Source organism: Myotis daubentonii, chromosome 2 (assembly GCF_963259705.1).
Source record: "Myotis daubentonii chromosome 2, mMyoDau2.1, whole genome shotgun sequence".
Taxonomy (NCBI): domain Eukaryota; kingdom Metazoa; phylum Chordata; class Mammalia; order Chiroptera; family Vespertilionidae; genus Myotis; species Myotis daubentonii.
Window position 1 is genome coordinate 10,547,899 of NC_081841.1, and position 14,349 is coordinate 10,562,247.

Sequence of the window (14,349 nt, forward strand, 5' to 3'; positions counted from 1 at the left end):
GGTCAGAAGTCTGGGGTTGACCCAAAGGGGTCGCTACCCACAGGGTGAGAACTGCTGCTCTAGTTAATAACAATAATGGCAGCTGATACATATCTACTACTTACAGGGTGCCCGGCTCTAAGCCCTCTACATGAATCATCTCTCTCTGCCCAACAGCCCTGGACGTTGGCATATTATTACCCCTTGTTTATAGGTGAGGAAGCTGAGGTTCCACCAGGTGGTATTACATCTTCCAAGACAGGGAGGAGTTTGACAGGTGAGGCGACGCACCAGGGCATCCTCACCTGAGGGCACATTCCAGAAATAAGGAGGCTCAGCTAGTCCTCCAGCTGGCTCAGAGCAGGAGTGCCATGGGAGGTGGGGCGGGCTGTGGGTGGTAATGATCCCAACCACGTCTGCTTTCATGCGCTGTGGGTTAGGTGTTAGACATTGCACTTTACATATGTTAGCTCATGGAAGCATTTTCACCTCCCTAATTTCATCAATGGGAAGGTTTAGGCTTGCCGAGGCCACATAGCTAAAAAGCACAGGTCCACATTGGGAATCGTTTTTGGTTTTTGATTGTGGAACAATGAAACAGTGAAACCACGTAACATGAAGTGTACCCTCTTAATCATTTTTAAGTGCACGGCTCAAGCCGTGCTGATTGTGTGCATGTTGTTGTAGGACAGACCTTCAGAACTTTTTCTTCTTGCAAAACAGAAAGTCTGCACCCACTAAACAACGCTTTCCCTCTCCCCAGTCCCTGGAAACCACCATCTGCTGTCTGTGAATTTGTGAACTTTAGGTACCTCGTATAAGTGGGATGGATCACTCAGCATTTGTCCTTTTGTGGCTGGCTTATTTTACTTCGTGTAATGTCCTCAATGTTCATACATGCTTTAGGCTGCTATGAACCTGGGTGTGCAAATATCTATTTGAGATCCTGCTTTCAGTTCTTTTGTATGTATTTTTATTGATTCCAGAGAGGAAGGGAGAGGGAGAGAGAGAAACATCAATGATGAGAGAGAATCATTGATCAGCTGCCTTCTGTTTGCCCCACACTGGGGATCAAGCCCACAACCTGGGCACATGCCCTGACCGGGAATTGAACTATGACCTCTTGATTCATAGGTTGATGCTCAACCACTGAGCTACACTGGCTGGGCTGCTTTCAGTTCTTTTGGAGACATATCTCTCTCTCTCCAGATGTGGGATTTCTCGATTATATGGTAATTCTATCTTTAATTTTTCTGGGAACCACCATACCCTTTTCCATCGCGGCTGCACCATTTTATACTCTTAGCTGCAGTGCACGGGGATCCAATTTCTCCACATCCTCGCCACCGGCTGTAAATCTTAATCTATGAGAGCTTCTTTCACTGCAGAAGCGGACTACATACCGATCACAGAGGATTTTGAAAGAATATGTTACCTGGCCCTGTCTCCCCTCCTCCACTGCCTCCCTGACCCGCCCACCTCCTGCTTGCTGTGCTGTGAGGCACCCAAGGTGGAGTTTCCCGTGTGGACTGTCCATGGAGGCGTGTCCATGGGGCCTGCACCAAGGATGCTGTGAGATTTATAGGATGTGGTCACCCCAGGAAGGGGCTGACCTCCTGGCAATTCCTGGAGGTGTGACAGCTCGCAGCTGCGTGGGGACAGCACTCGGAGCAACCCGCGCAGCACGTACCTATTGAAGGGGCATTTGGGCAGCGCCCACCACACCTGGCTCATTGCAGTAGCTTCTGGACTGTTCGCTCTGCTTCCTCGCTTGCTCCCCTGCCCCCACCCATGCACACACACACACAGAAAACCTGCTCTCCACTGGCACCTTGAGAGAGCCTTTGGAAAGAAAAGTCAGGTCAGGCCATTTCTCAGCTCTGAGCCCTCCTGTGGCTTCTCTCCTCACACACTGGGAAAGGCAAGTTCTTACAAATGACAGTGAGCACAAAGGGTCAGCCCCATGTGCCCCCTCTGGTCTCAGCTCACCATCCTCCTCACTGCCTCTCTCCCAGGCAGCTCGGCTCCCCCGTGGTCCTGACGCACGCCGGCTCCCTTGCTCTGTCCGCTGCCTGGAGCGTGCAGCCTGGATACCTACAGGCTCATTTCCTCATTTACTTTACATGTTTGTTCCAGTGTCCCCTTAAAGTGATAGCTGCCCAGGCAACCCCACTTTAACATCAGGCCCTCCTCGCCACCCACACACGTCCTTTATCCCTTGCTTCATTTTCATCCAGCATTCTATATATTTTAATTATTTATACAGGGCATCCCAAAAATGTATACATACTCTGAATAATTATTAATACCAGCAGGTTAACTCTGGAAAGAAAGGAACATTGTTGGAGCTATCAGCTTTAAAGTGTGTATACATTTTGGGGGACACCCTGCCTATTGTCTGTTTTCTGTGTCCCCCAGTGAGAATGCCAGCTCCTGTGGTGGTGGCAGGATGGAGTTGTTTGCTCACTACTGTGCCCTCAGCTCCCACCATTGAGCCTGGCGCACAGTAGGTGCTCAGTCCTCATTTGCAGACCTAGCGAATGTTTGGCGAATGGGTATCAAATTTTGGGGCCAGGCCAGCCATAGATTCTAGAGGCCCTGTAGGTAGGAGCGTAGCATGCGGCTACCGCGGTGGATCAGTATCCGGGGGTATTTGGACAACACATTTGCCTGAACATGGGTCTGCCCTACCCATTAAACTTCTGTTGACCCCAGATCGTCTCACCCATTCACGTGCTTTCTCAGAAACGCTTGGGTTTCCACTTCCCCAGGTCATGCTATTCTTCCCGACACAGCAGATCCATCCTAAAGCAGGCAGGAATGTGCAGGATGGAGGAGGCCGGATGGGCATTCACTTCTGGCTCATTTATTGGACCTTGACTCCGGAAGAGGCACTCAGGGTCACCCCTGGAGGTTTGGCCCATCTTGTCCCCACACTGGGCCCTGTTGCCCCTGCCATTCGCCTGTCCCTTGCCAAGTCCTGGCATGGCTTCCCCTGCAGTTAACAGGTGTCTCCTGATTTCTACGAGGTTGAAATAATTGTGTCTTTTGGGTCCATAATCCAGTATTTTGAGCAAATAAAATTCTGTCGGTAGTTTCCCAAGGGAGGAAAGGTGCCCTGGAAGTTTGTAAGGTGATATTAAGTGCCTCATTAGTGATACTTTTTATTTTAATCGTTACATGTGTGCTTTACTGAAGCAGGGTAGTGTGGGATTCTGAACTCTACCCATTTGTCACCAACCGGCTGAGCCATGGGACCTCGGACAAGGTACTTAACTGCTCTGGGTCCCTCTTTCTTCACCTTGAATTTTGGAAAACCTTAGGTATTAGGAAAACTCTGCCAGAAGTTCTAAAGCCTCCTTTTATAGAGAAGGCACTGAGGATCAGAGAGGTTAAGTAACTTGCCCAGGGTAACCCAGCTGGCCAGAGGCAGAGCTGGGGTGCCTTCCGGCTCTCCTGACTTCCGGGGCTTTGTTCTTTGCACTGTGGAAGCTGCATCGCTTTGCCTGTCCCTCACCCTGGAAGGCCTGGGAGTGCCACCCTTACTGGTTTTATACAAGTGAAGGAGGAAAGGTATTCGGAATGGGTTCTGTGAACGCCCCTCATACCCTCTCAACATAACCACAGCTAACGTCTCTTGAGTTTTTACCAGACATTTCTCGGTGCTTTATTTATTTATTTATTTATTTTTATTGATTTTTTAGAGAGAAGGGTAGGAAAAGGGGGAGGGAGGGAGGGAGGGGGAGAGAGAGAGAGAGAGAGAGAGAGAGAGAGAGAGAGAGAGAGAGAGAGAGAGAAGAGATAAACATCGATCACCTGCCTCCTGCACACCCCCTGCTGGGGATCTGGCCCACAACTCAGGCATGTGCACTGACCAGGAATTGAATAGGCCACCTTGTGGTGCACTGGACGATGCCCAACCAACTGATCCACACTGGCCAGGGCACCTCAAAATGCTTTAGACAGAGCAGTGGTTTCCAGAGTGTGGTCCCTGGGCCATCAGCATCACCTGGATGCAGCTAACCCTCAGGCCCCCTGGCCAAGCCCTGAATCGGGAGCTCCGGGGGAGGGCCCAGCTCTCTGTGCTAAGAAGCCTCACAGGGGTCTGGTGCAGGCTCAGGTTAGAGGACCACGGGCTCCAGGTCCTCAACAGCCCCTTGAGGGTCAGCAGTGGGATGTCCCTGAAATACAGGACAAGTGGCAGCAGGGAGATGGAGACCAAGGTCCCCTTCTGCTGCGTGTGCACCCAGTAAGCATGAGTAAGCAGCTCACCACCCGCACCTTCTTACACCCAAGCGTCTGGTCCTCGCAGCAACCCAACAGGGCGCCCATTTTTACATGCATTTTACAGATGAGCCCGTGAGGCTCAGAGACCTTAAGTGCCTGCTTCAAGGTCACACGGCGACGCAGCGTTGAAGATGCAGCTCAAACCCAGGCCTCCTGACTCTCGTTGGTTTCATCACTCCCTCCTCTGGGCCTCTGTCCCCAGCTGTGTGCTTCTCCGGCTGCCATGTGACAGCAGCTGCCTCCCCACCTGGCCCCCGCCCAGGCGGCTGCAGCTGTGGCCCGGCATCACACTGAGCCTAACTTTTCGCCATTTTTAAATCGGTTTCCCCTCTCACTCCCACTCCTGCTGTTCCCCTGATAGGAGACGGTTCTCCCTAAATTGTGCCCCCAGGCAGAATGCCCTGCAGGGTGTACCAGGCCTTCTGGGTCACTGCGGATGGTGTTGCTAGGGCAACAGGGCTGGGCAGAGTGTTGATGACTTTTGCCAGGGCCACCGTTCCTTTGCCTCCATCCTGTAGTTTGGTCTGAATTTCTTTTGGGACAATGCTTATCTTCCCCAGCTGGTGTATATGTGAAAACAGCCCTAGGGGATTTTTTCTGTCACATTGGAAACGCCAAGAAATGCTCTTGTCCTACCTGAGTTCTCCCCGCGGGTCCTAACAGTGACAGCGGCTGAGCCCAGCAGCATCGGAGCGAGCCTGGTTCACAGCGACGGCTCTCCTACCTACACATCCAGGTGCACATTCACAGCGTACACGGTGGGCAGGGAACCCTGTGCAGGATGAAGGGGGTGAGCGGGAGCCTCCATGGGCCTCCTTAGAGAGAGCCTTGTGGTCCATGTGTCTGCGGAGTTTGCTAAGCTCCGTAAACTTTCTCCGTGCAATTACACATCCCCATGTGTGTCACCGGGGTGCGCTCCTGCTTCGTTTCACTTTAGGGGTAAGCACTGTGTCTGTGAAGGTTTCAGTCTTCCCCTCCAGCCTCCAGGACAGAGGGGATGTGAGGAAAGGGCATCACAATTTGTCAGGAAACTTGGCTCATTCAAAAGGTGTGGAAGCCAGTTGGTCTGGCTCAGTGGTTGAGCGTCGACCTATGAACCAGGAGGTCACAGTTCGATTCCCGGTCAGGGCACATAACCGGGTTGTAGGCTTTATATCCCCAGTGTGGGGAGTGCAGGAGGCAGCTGATTAATGATTCTCTCTTCATTGATGTGTCTAGGGCCAAAGGCCTGGGCAGGGCGGAGGGAAACCGGGGAGGGGTGCCAAGCTCCCTGGAGGGAGTCACTGCAACCCCTGGGGAGGGGTGGGAGGTGGGGGCCTTGTGAAACCAGCAGGAACTGGAGGTGTAGGAGGGCCCCTGGCAGGAGCGGGAAATCTGACCTGTCCTTGCCGCCCTCTTTGACCAAACTCCTCCAGAACCCAGCAGTTACAGGAGCCTGTAATTCTGTCTATAAAGGCCGGGCTCCCCGGCACAGAGGAAGCTGGGAAGGGTAGAGAGAGGGGCTCTGGAGGGGCAGATAAGAACAACACCCCCCACCTATCCAGGCCTTGTCACCAGTAAAGGCCGGTGTGACATCTCTCAGGTGCAGGGAGGAGGGCTCCTGACTTCCTTCCTCTACTTACAGAGGGTTTCTCACGGCAGCTCTTTTGACCGCTTGGGCAGGATCGTTCATTCACATCTGGGGCCCACGCTCTTGACTACTTAGATCAGGGGTCCTCAAACTTTTTAAACAGGGGGCCAGTTCACTGTCCCTCAGACCGTTGGAGGGCCGGACTATAGTTTAAAAAAAACACTATGAACAAATTCCTATGCACACTGCACATATCTTATTTTGAAGTAAAAAAACAAAACGGGAACAAATACAATATTTGTATTTGCATGTGGCCCGCAGGCAGTAGATTGAGGACCCCTGACTGAGATGATAAGATCCATCAGGCTCCCTTCAATCTGCCAGTCTTGGATTCTTTGAATGATACCGGGCTGTGGCCCATATTGACCCCTCTGCCGCTCTGCCATGTTATCAAGTTGACCCGAACCTGAGACAGTTCATGGGAATATTTCACAAGCTCTCGGAGCCACCTCTTCTTGGTCTGAGATCCCCGATGGCCAGCTCATCCTTTGGGGGCATATTTTCTTTCCTCTCTCTGGTTGCCATCTGTCATCGTCTCCAGCTTGGGGGCAGGGAGCTCACTGTTTGTCTGTTTGAGCCAATTGCCATGTCTCTCATCCCCAAAATGTAATTGAAAAGAGCCTTAATGGTTTCCAAATGATGATAGCTCCATAAACCGATTAAAAAGGCTTAATAAAACTGTCTCGAGTTATTTTCCAGAGCTGCAGCCTGTGTTCTTTGTTTTCTGATGATCCCAACAAGAAGTAAAGGCCATTTTTCTTTGTCATGCGGTCAGAAGCCCTGGGAAGGCCCTTCTCCATGGGTCTAACTGCTCGCCCTGTTTTTGTTTGCTTCCCAGACGATCCACGTTGCTATCGTCTGCGCAGGATACAACGCCAGCCGGGATGTCGTCACCTTGGTCAAGTCTGTCCTGTTTCACAGGTGAGCGTGAGGGCTACTTTCTGCAGGTGTGGCGATCTGCCTATGTGTGTTTCCAGGGGGAAGGGTTAAATCCAAGCACCCTTTCATCAGACATTCAAGCTGACATGAAGATTTAACTTTTGCCTGAGACCTTGGGGAGACTATCTGTGTATGTAAAAGGCTAATATGCGAAGTGTCCATCTGACCAGTAGCTATGATATGCACTGACCACCAGGGGGCAGACACTTAACACAGGAGCTGCCGAGCTGCAGTGACTTGGCAGCAGCAGTTCTTGGATGACACACCCCGCCGGAAACCAGAGAGGAGGGAGCCCAATTCCTTGCAGGGCTGCGCAATTCCACCTTTTGCCATGGGTTTTGTTGTTGCTGGGGCACTGCCGGCCCTGAATCTGGCTTACTGCACACTTGCGTTTATATTCCACACCCTGTATGACAGCAACTTTGAAGTGTGCCCTCTCGCACTCTGGGACTCCTTGGGGCATGTCGAAGAACCGGTTTTGGCCTGATCCTCACAGGCCAGGCCGAGGGACCTCACCTGCCAGAAGGTCCCTGCTCACTCTGCAGATGCGCTTCGAGCCACAGCACCACTATAGGTGCAGCTGGCCTGGGAGTGTCTGCGGGAGATTGGCCCCAGGATGTGTCCAGCCTGTCTCGCTCAGTCCCACCCCACCGGCCACCTTCTAATTAATTTCCTTTCAGTGTGCACGAATCCATGCACGGGGTCACTAGTTGTGTTAATAATGTTTAATAGTAGTGATTAGCTGCTGTCTCAGTGTTTAGAATTGCAGCTTTTAGACCTGAAGGGACCTTCAAGGACACCCCAAATTTAATCCTCCAGTTCTTCATCAGCTTCCCTTGCCTGACAGTCACCAGACCTCTCTGTGTACACGTCCCTGTTGCCAGGTTGTGGCTGAATTCTGTGTGTCGCCCCAAAATACTTTATCTGTTGGAGCTCTAATCCCCAGCAGCTCAGAATGTGACTGAATCTGGAGATAGGATCTTTAAGGAGGTGATTCAATTAAAATGAGGTCAGTAGAGTTGGCCCTAATCTGGTATGACTGGTGCCCTTATGGGAAGAGATTAGGACACAGACTCACACAGTATGAAGACCATGTGAGGACATGGAGAAGACAGCATCTACGAGCATCTACAGCTAAGACAGGAGGCCTGGGAAGAAACCAACCCTGCCTACACCTCAGTCTTGAACTTCCAGCCTCTAGACCAGCCGTGGGCAAACTACGGCCCGTGGGCCGGATCGGCCCCTTTGAAATGAATAAAACTAAAAAAAAAAAAAAAAGACCGTACCCTTTTATGTAATGATGTTTACTTTGAATTTATATTAGTTCACACAAACACTCCATCCATGCTTTTGTTCCGGCCCTCCGGTCCAGTTTAAGAACCCATTGTGGCCCTCGAGTCAAAAAGTTTGCCCACCCCTGCTCTAGACTGTGGGAAATTCTTTCTATTGGTTAAGCCACTCAGTCTGTGGCATTTTGTATCATTCTGTGGAAATTTGCTAGGCAGCCCTAGCAAACTAAAATAGGTTGCATTGTCTTTTCCATTGTAGCCTGGCCCACCTCTGGCCATTTCTGATCGTTAGAGACTCCCTGCCTTACGTGAAAGTGCAAATTCCAACCTACAGATGATATCCATGGCCCCAGGGGGTCCACATGGAACCAGCCCCACGAAGGACAGATGCCTCTTCCTCCTGGAGATGCCTGCCTTCCTGAGTCATCGCTTCTTCCCCTCAAATTCCAGGCGTTGGCCTCTAATTTCCCCCGGGACTTTCCTTCTCTGTGTTGAGTGATACCTCGGCATCCTTAGGGTCTATCCAGATTGAACCCCCAGTTTCCAGCCAGTGTCCTTGGCTCGGTTCAAAGAAACTTTCCAAGGTTTGGATGAAGCTTACCCAGAGCTTTAGCCAACAGCATACAAATGTATCAGGTGACGGGGTCAGGATCTGGAAGGTTCTCAGCAGTAGGAATAGTCATAAAAATCTCCGCGTTCAGTTGAACAGAGATGAATGGAAAGTTTGATGCTAGAATCCAATTGTCAGAGGCATCAGCAGAGACAGGAGAAATGGGCACCCAAGCGCTGCCAACCGGCACGAAACAGGGTTCATCTTGAGTTCAGTCCCCCATCCAGCCCATCTATTAGAAGTGCCTCAGGGTTCTCCCTTGAACATCTTTTTCCACTCTACCCTTTCCTCTCCTCCACTGTGCCTGGCAGAGTTCGGGTATGCTTAGTTTCTCTGGCACTAGACCTTCCCGTCTCCCCACAGCCAGGCTCCTAAAAGGCCAGGATGGTATTTCAGACACGCAAATCTGGCTTCTCAAAGCCCTTCATTGGCTTTTCCTTGGCCAGGGGAGAGAACTGAATCTCTTTACAGTGTCACACAGACCATCCGGGTGGGATGTCATTCCCCACGGTGTTCTCCCTCTCCTCCCCTTGCTGATACTTCACGCTCAGGCAACACTGACCTGGTCGCACCCCCACCTGCTGCAGGCGTGCCCGGGTGTGCCCTGCCTGCTGTTTGTCCTCATTCAGCACTGTCTGCCCATTTCTGCCCTCTTCCGTCCTCTCTTCCCACCCTAACTTGCAGAGTTGCCGTGCTCTTTAATACTCAGCGTCGGCATCATTTCTATTAGACAGCCCCCCTGGAGGTGTAGGTCTAGGTTGGGGCTTGCCTCCTATAGCCCATAATGCCCTGTGCATCTTTCTGTTATTGTTTTTATTACATTGTATTTATTTACCTATTTCTGTTGTGTCTTTTATAGTAGAACATGGGACGTGTGCCTTATTTTTTCTGTCTTTCTAGTATCTTAGCCAAGTACTTAACACACATTATATGCTCCCTCAGTGTTTACTTGGTTGACAACTGAACCTAGGGGACTTCATTCATAAATAATCTGAAGATATATTTATTCAACCAGTTAACACCTAATTCAACCTGGCTCACACCTAGTTCAGTTTCACATTTATGCCACTATCTTGCTGACTGATTTTTAGCAGGTCATTTGAACTCTTTAGACCAAGCATGTCAAACTCAAAGGCTAACACGGGCCAAATAAATGAGGCATGCGGTCCATGGGCCGTGAGTTTGACATGCTTGCTTTAGACATTAGCTCTTGTATCAGTTTGCTTTTGCTGCCGACCAACTCACCCTAAAACTTATTTGGTTGAAAAGAACATTTCTTTATTAGCTTGGCTCTTTGTACTGACCTCACCTGGATGCTTCTTTAGCTGCGTGCCGCCGCCCGCCCCCCCCCCCCCACTTGCCCCCTTATGTGCTTGCAGTCAGTGGGGTAGCAAAACATCCATCACTGCCTCCTGGAGGGGCAGGGGGTTGGGAGAAGCTAGCAACATGATCCTTACACCCTCAGGGGTGGGGCTCTCAGCTCCTCCTCATCGCCCTGTCCAGTTGGCATGGTGACTTCGGAGGAAGGAAATGGGAAGGGCCAAGTGGGGCTCTACCCCACATCTTCCGAGGTGTGGCAGAACCCCCCTCCCACACCGCCCCTGCTCCTGGGTGCTTTCTAAGACTCCGCGTGGTTCTTCACCTTCATCACCTTCATCGGCCACTTGAAAGCAGGCGTTTGGGGACTGAGCATTGAATTCAATGAGTGGTAATCAGCCTTTGATGTAATTATTCCTTCTCTCCGCTAAAGAACTCAAATCCCTCCCTGATCGGGAAAAAAAAACGAAAAACCACTCTTTAGAGAAGCCTATTTCTATGACCACAGACCGTCAATTATGTTATTTCTCAAATTTATGGCCAGTTTTCAGGTCACAGAACCTTCTGGTGGTCGTGTTTGGTGTAAATACTATTGCTGTTGCTTTAGCTACAGATCCGATAATCCCGATAGTTGCCGAAATGGTGAGAATTCTATTGCGCGCAAACTCTTACTCCTATGGTAACGACACAGCAGCCTGTAAAAATGTAATGTAACAATAGCAGTTGTTGCTCCATCACGGGGCATGGAGATCTGAGAAGAAAGCACCTACTTCTGAGGTGTTATGAAAATTCTGCACCCCATGTCAGTGACCAAATAACCACTTCCGCCCTCCCACCCAAGAAATTCGACCAATGAGAATGGTCCTGTGAATTGATAGGCAGGGGCTTTTGAGTTTAGATATCGAGATAGCAGAACTTTTGAGAGGGTTTTCAGCTCAGAAAGTCCAGCTATAAATAGTTTCCTTGCTTCTAGCACATGTTATGGGGATTAACACACACATGATGATAAAGCACTTTGACAAATGAGGTTCCTCCTAATGGAAAGAATAATATAATAATAGTAGGGCAGGATGGCTCTTTCGGCTTTCACTGTGAATTACAGTAATTAGATTTGTTTTCCAGACAAGGTTTGCGGCAGATTTTCATTGAAGGCTTGCTTTGTTACTCGAAATCAATGTTACTTCTGCAGTCTGCCCGCTGACGGTAGGCACACTGTATTATGAAAGGTAGGAAAAGAGTGATACGGACACTCATACACACAGACGCCGGCACTGAAAATGGCTAGGGCAACTTTTTGGAAAGAAATGTCATAGTAGTATGCCCAAGACCATGATCCGACATGACTGCGTTAGGGGCTCTGTCTTAAAAGGCTAATCCTAACGCACAAAGGCTTTTGTGAAATATTACTTATAGTTAGAAAAATTTGAGTAGCACTTATAAACAGTAAGGTTAAATAAATGGAACATCCTCTGACACTAAACCACGTTCTTGGTTTTAAGAAGGACGTCATAACATAGACATAAATGATATTTTATGATATAAAATAAGTGACAGCAGAATTCAAAAACGTATGCATGCCCTAGTCAGTTTTGCTCAGTGGTTAGAGCGTCAGCCTGTGGACCAAAGGGTCCGGAGTTCGATTCCAGTCAATGGCACATACCTCAGTTGCAGGCTCCTCCCTGGCCCAGGCCCTGGTCGGAGGCAACCAATGGATGTGTTTTCTCTCACGTTGATATTTCTCTCTGTCTCTCCCTCTCTTTTCCACTCTCTCTAAAAGTCAATGGAAAAATATCCTCAGTGAGGATTTTAAAACAACGACAAAAAACAACATATGCATAGTATCATTCCACTATATAAACATGTCACATGCACACAGATTCACATCTACCTAGTGTGAATACAGGGGACAGAAGACTAGCAGAAAATAAATTTAAAATGGAATTTTTTGCATGTTGTGGTTGGGGGTGATCTTGCTTTTGTTTTCTCTTTACATATATTTTGGTGATCTCAGTATGCAGCCTCTATGGTGAAGAAAAAGCTGGTGAGAATATAATAAATTCAAAATATAGGTGAACAAAGGCTTATCTAATAGAAAGTAGCACAATGTAAATAAAGTCTTTGTCACTTGGCTGGAAAGATGAGAAAAATGTGGGGAAGCCTGTAACTCCAATTCCAATTGCAAATAAACTGGGAAATATAGCTGCTCTTCAAGGAAACGGAGCTTTTAGTGAGCCGAGAAAGAAAATATTTATTTAGTAACTTACATGTTTACCTCCTGGGCAGGAAAGTTGGCCAGCTTGTAAAAATTTAATATTTGCTTGCTGGGATGATCTACTTACTCTCACACTCAGTAGTCCTGTTCGCAGGAGGGAGCGTGGTGATTCCCTCACTGTGCATATCAAGCAGCTGGGTTGTTGTTTTGGGTGTTTTGTTTGTTTGTTTATATTATTTTCATATGTGCCCCTGAAGACCATGGAGGATAAAATAGCATATTCGTGACCAGTATCTGCCTCTAACTGTCTTACTGCTTATTCAGGCTTAAACTTATTATAGAAGCAGTTTCCAGACTGTGAAGGGAGGAACTAGGATTTGAATAAAACCAAGAACCAGAGCTAGATGGGGATTCTGGTCTTGCCATCCATGAGCTGGGAGCCACTAGGCAAGTCACTGTACTTGGAGCTCTGGCTTGTCCCCAAGCTGTCACTGAGCCTGACTACCAGAGGAGATGATCTGTGTGAAGCATCTCTGCATTTTATTTATTTAACAAATATGAATGCATCAGGCTCTATTCCTCGTGTTTTTCAGAAATGAGTGCATAGGTTTCTTTGAGGTGGATACTGCTATTGTCCCCATTTTACAGATGATGAAACTGAGGATCAAGATGTTAAGTCAATGCAGAGAGGATGGGCAGGGCCAGGTTTGATCCCTGTCAACCTAGCTTCAAAGTCTGAGCTTTCATTCAGAAAAAAAAAAAATGTTACCATTTTGAGTTATTTATTATTTTATTATTATTATTATTATTATTATTATTATTTTATTTTTAATTATCATTTTGGAGGACCATGTAGACATTGCTATCACTATTGTGACTCTTCATAGTTCTCTTCATCCTCTCAGGTGGGTATTTTTAGGATACTGAGTATGAAATAAATGGAAGTTTTAAAGGCCTGGATGACTTAAGACAATACCATGGAATAAAGAAAAGAAAAAAATGATAACTATAGGAGAGGAAGACTATGTTAATTGACTTGATTGTCATGATTATTTCATAATGTATAAATGTGAAACCATCACCTTAAATGTTTATGGTACTTCATGTTTACCTTAAAATATATACAACTTTTATTTGTCAATTATCTATCTATATAAAACCCTAATATGCAAATCAACCGAATGGCAGAACAACCAGCAGAACGACTGGTCACTATGACATGCACTGACCACCAGGGGGCAGACGCTCAACACGAGCTGCCCCAAGCCCGCAGGCCCCTGCCAGTGGCAGGTGGCGGGGCCAGCAAGTGGGTGGTGCCAGGCCAGCCAAGGTGGGTGTGAGCAGGGATCCCCGAATCACCCTGCCAGTTGCCCCGCAGATCAGCCCTGATCACCGGCCAGGCCTAGGGACCCTGCCCATGCACGAATTTCTGGACCAGGCCTCTACTATCTCAATAAAGTTAAGAATAAAAAATATAGACAGGGTAATATCTTTAAACGGGCGAGAGAGCTTATGCTCTTTGGTTATGCACATACACATGAAATCAGAGAACGAACTTATATAGGTCAGATGCCAAGCATCACATATTTTTACTCCACCTTCATCCCAGCCCAGTCAATCAATGCCATTATCCCTACACGTGAATGAGGAAACTGAGACATGGAGAGGTTAAAGAGCTCATCCAAGGTCACGGGTAAGGGCTGCTCCTGGGATTCCAACCTCCCCTCTGCAAACCCCAGAGTCCATGCTGCTCTTACTACACCAGGAGGCCTTTTGATTTTCTGGAAAGTGGCTCTGTTCTTCTCCCATGGAGAGCTTTTCTGACCTGGAACTGACTTGTCCTTGAATCATCCCGCATTATCAAGGCCACCTGTCCTCCCGCACCCCAAGACCTCTCACTGGAAACCTCATTCTGGCCGCCGCGTTTTCCCGCAGTGAGTTCTGTTACATCTCTAAGTGCAACAGAATCACTGAGCGTTCAGGTTGCCATCACCGGCTCCTTCTTTTTCTCAAAATTGCAGTTCCATTCCCAACTTAATAATTAAGGATTATTCAGCTCGGATGTCCCTGTGTAGTTTAATAAAAA

The 14,349-nt window shown here is 48.5% G+C and overlaps 1 protein-coding gene across 7 annotated transcripts in view; it reads left to right on the plus strand.

The window, feature by feature from the left end:
* LARGE1 (LARGE xylosyl- and glucuronyltransferase 1) overlaps window positions 1–14,349 on the plus strand; it is a 440,149-nt gene that overhangs the window by 210,865 nt on the left and 214,935 nt on the right. For all 7 annotated transcript variants that reach the window (XM_059681723.1, XM_059681724.1, XM_059681721.1 and 4 more), the window contains one exon: window positions 6,735–6,817. In XM_059681723.1, coding sequence (XP_059537706.1) covers window positions 6,735–6,817 — 83 coding nt within the window. The remainder of the gene's footprint in view (window positions 1–6,734; window positions 6,818–14,349) is intronic.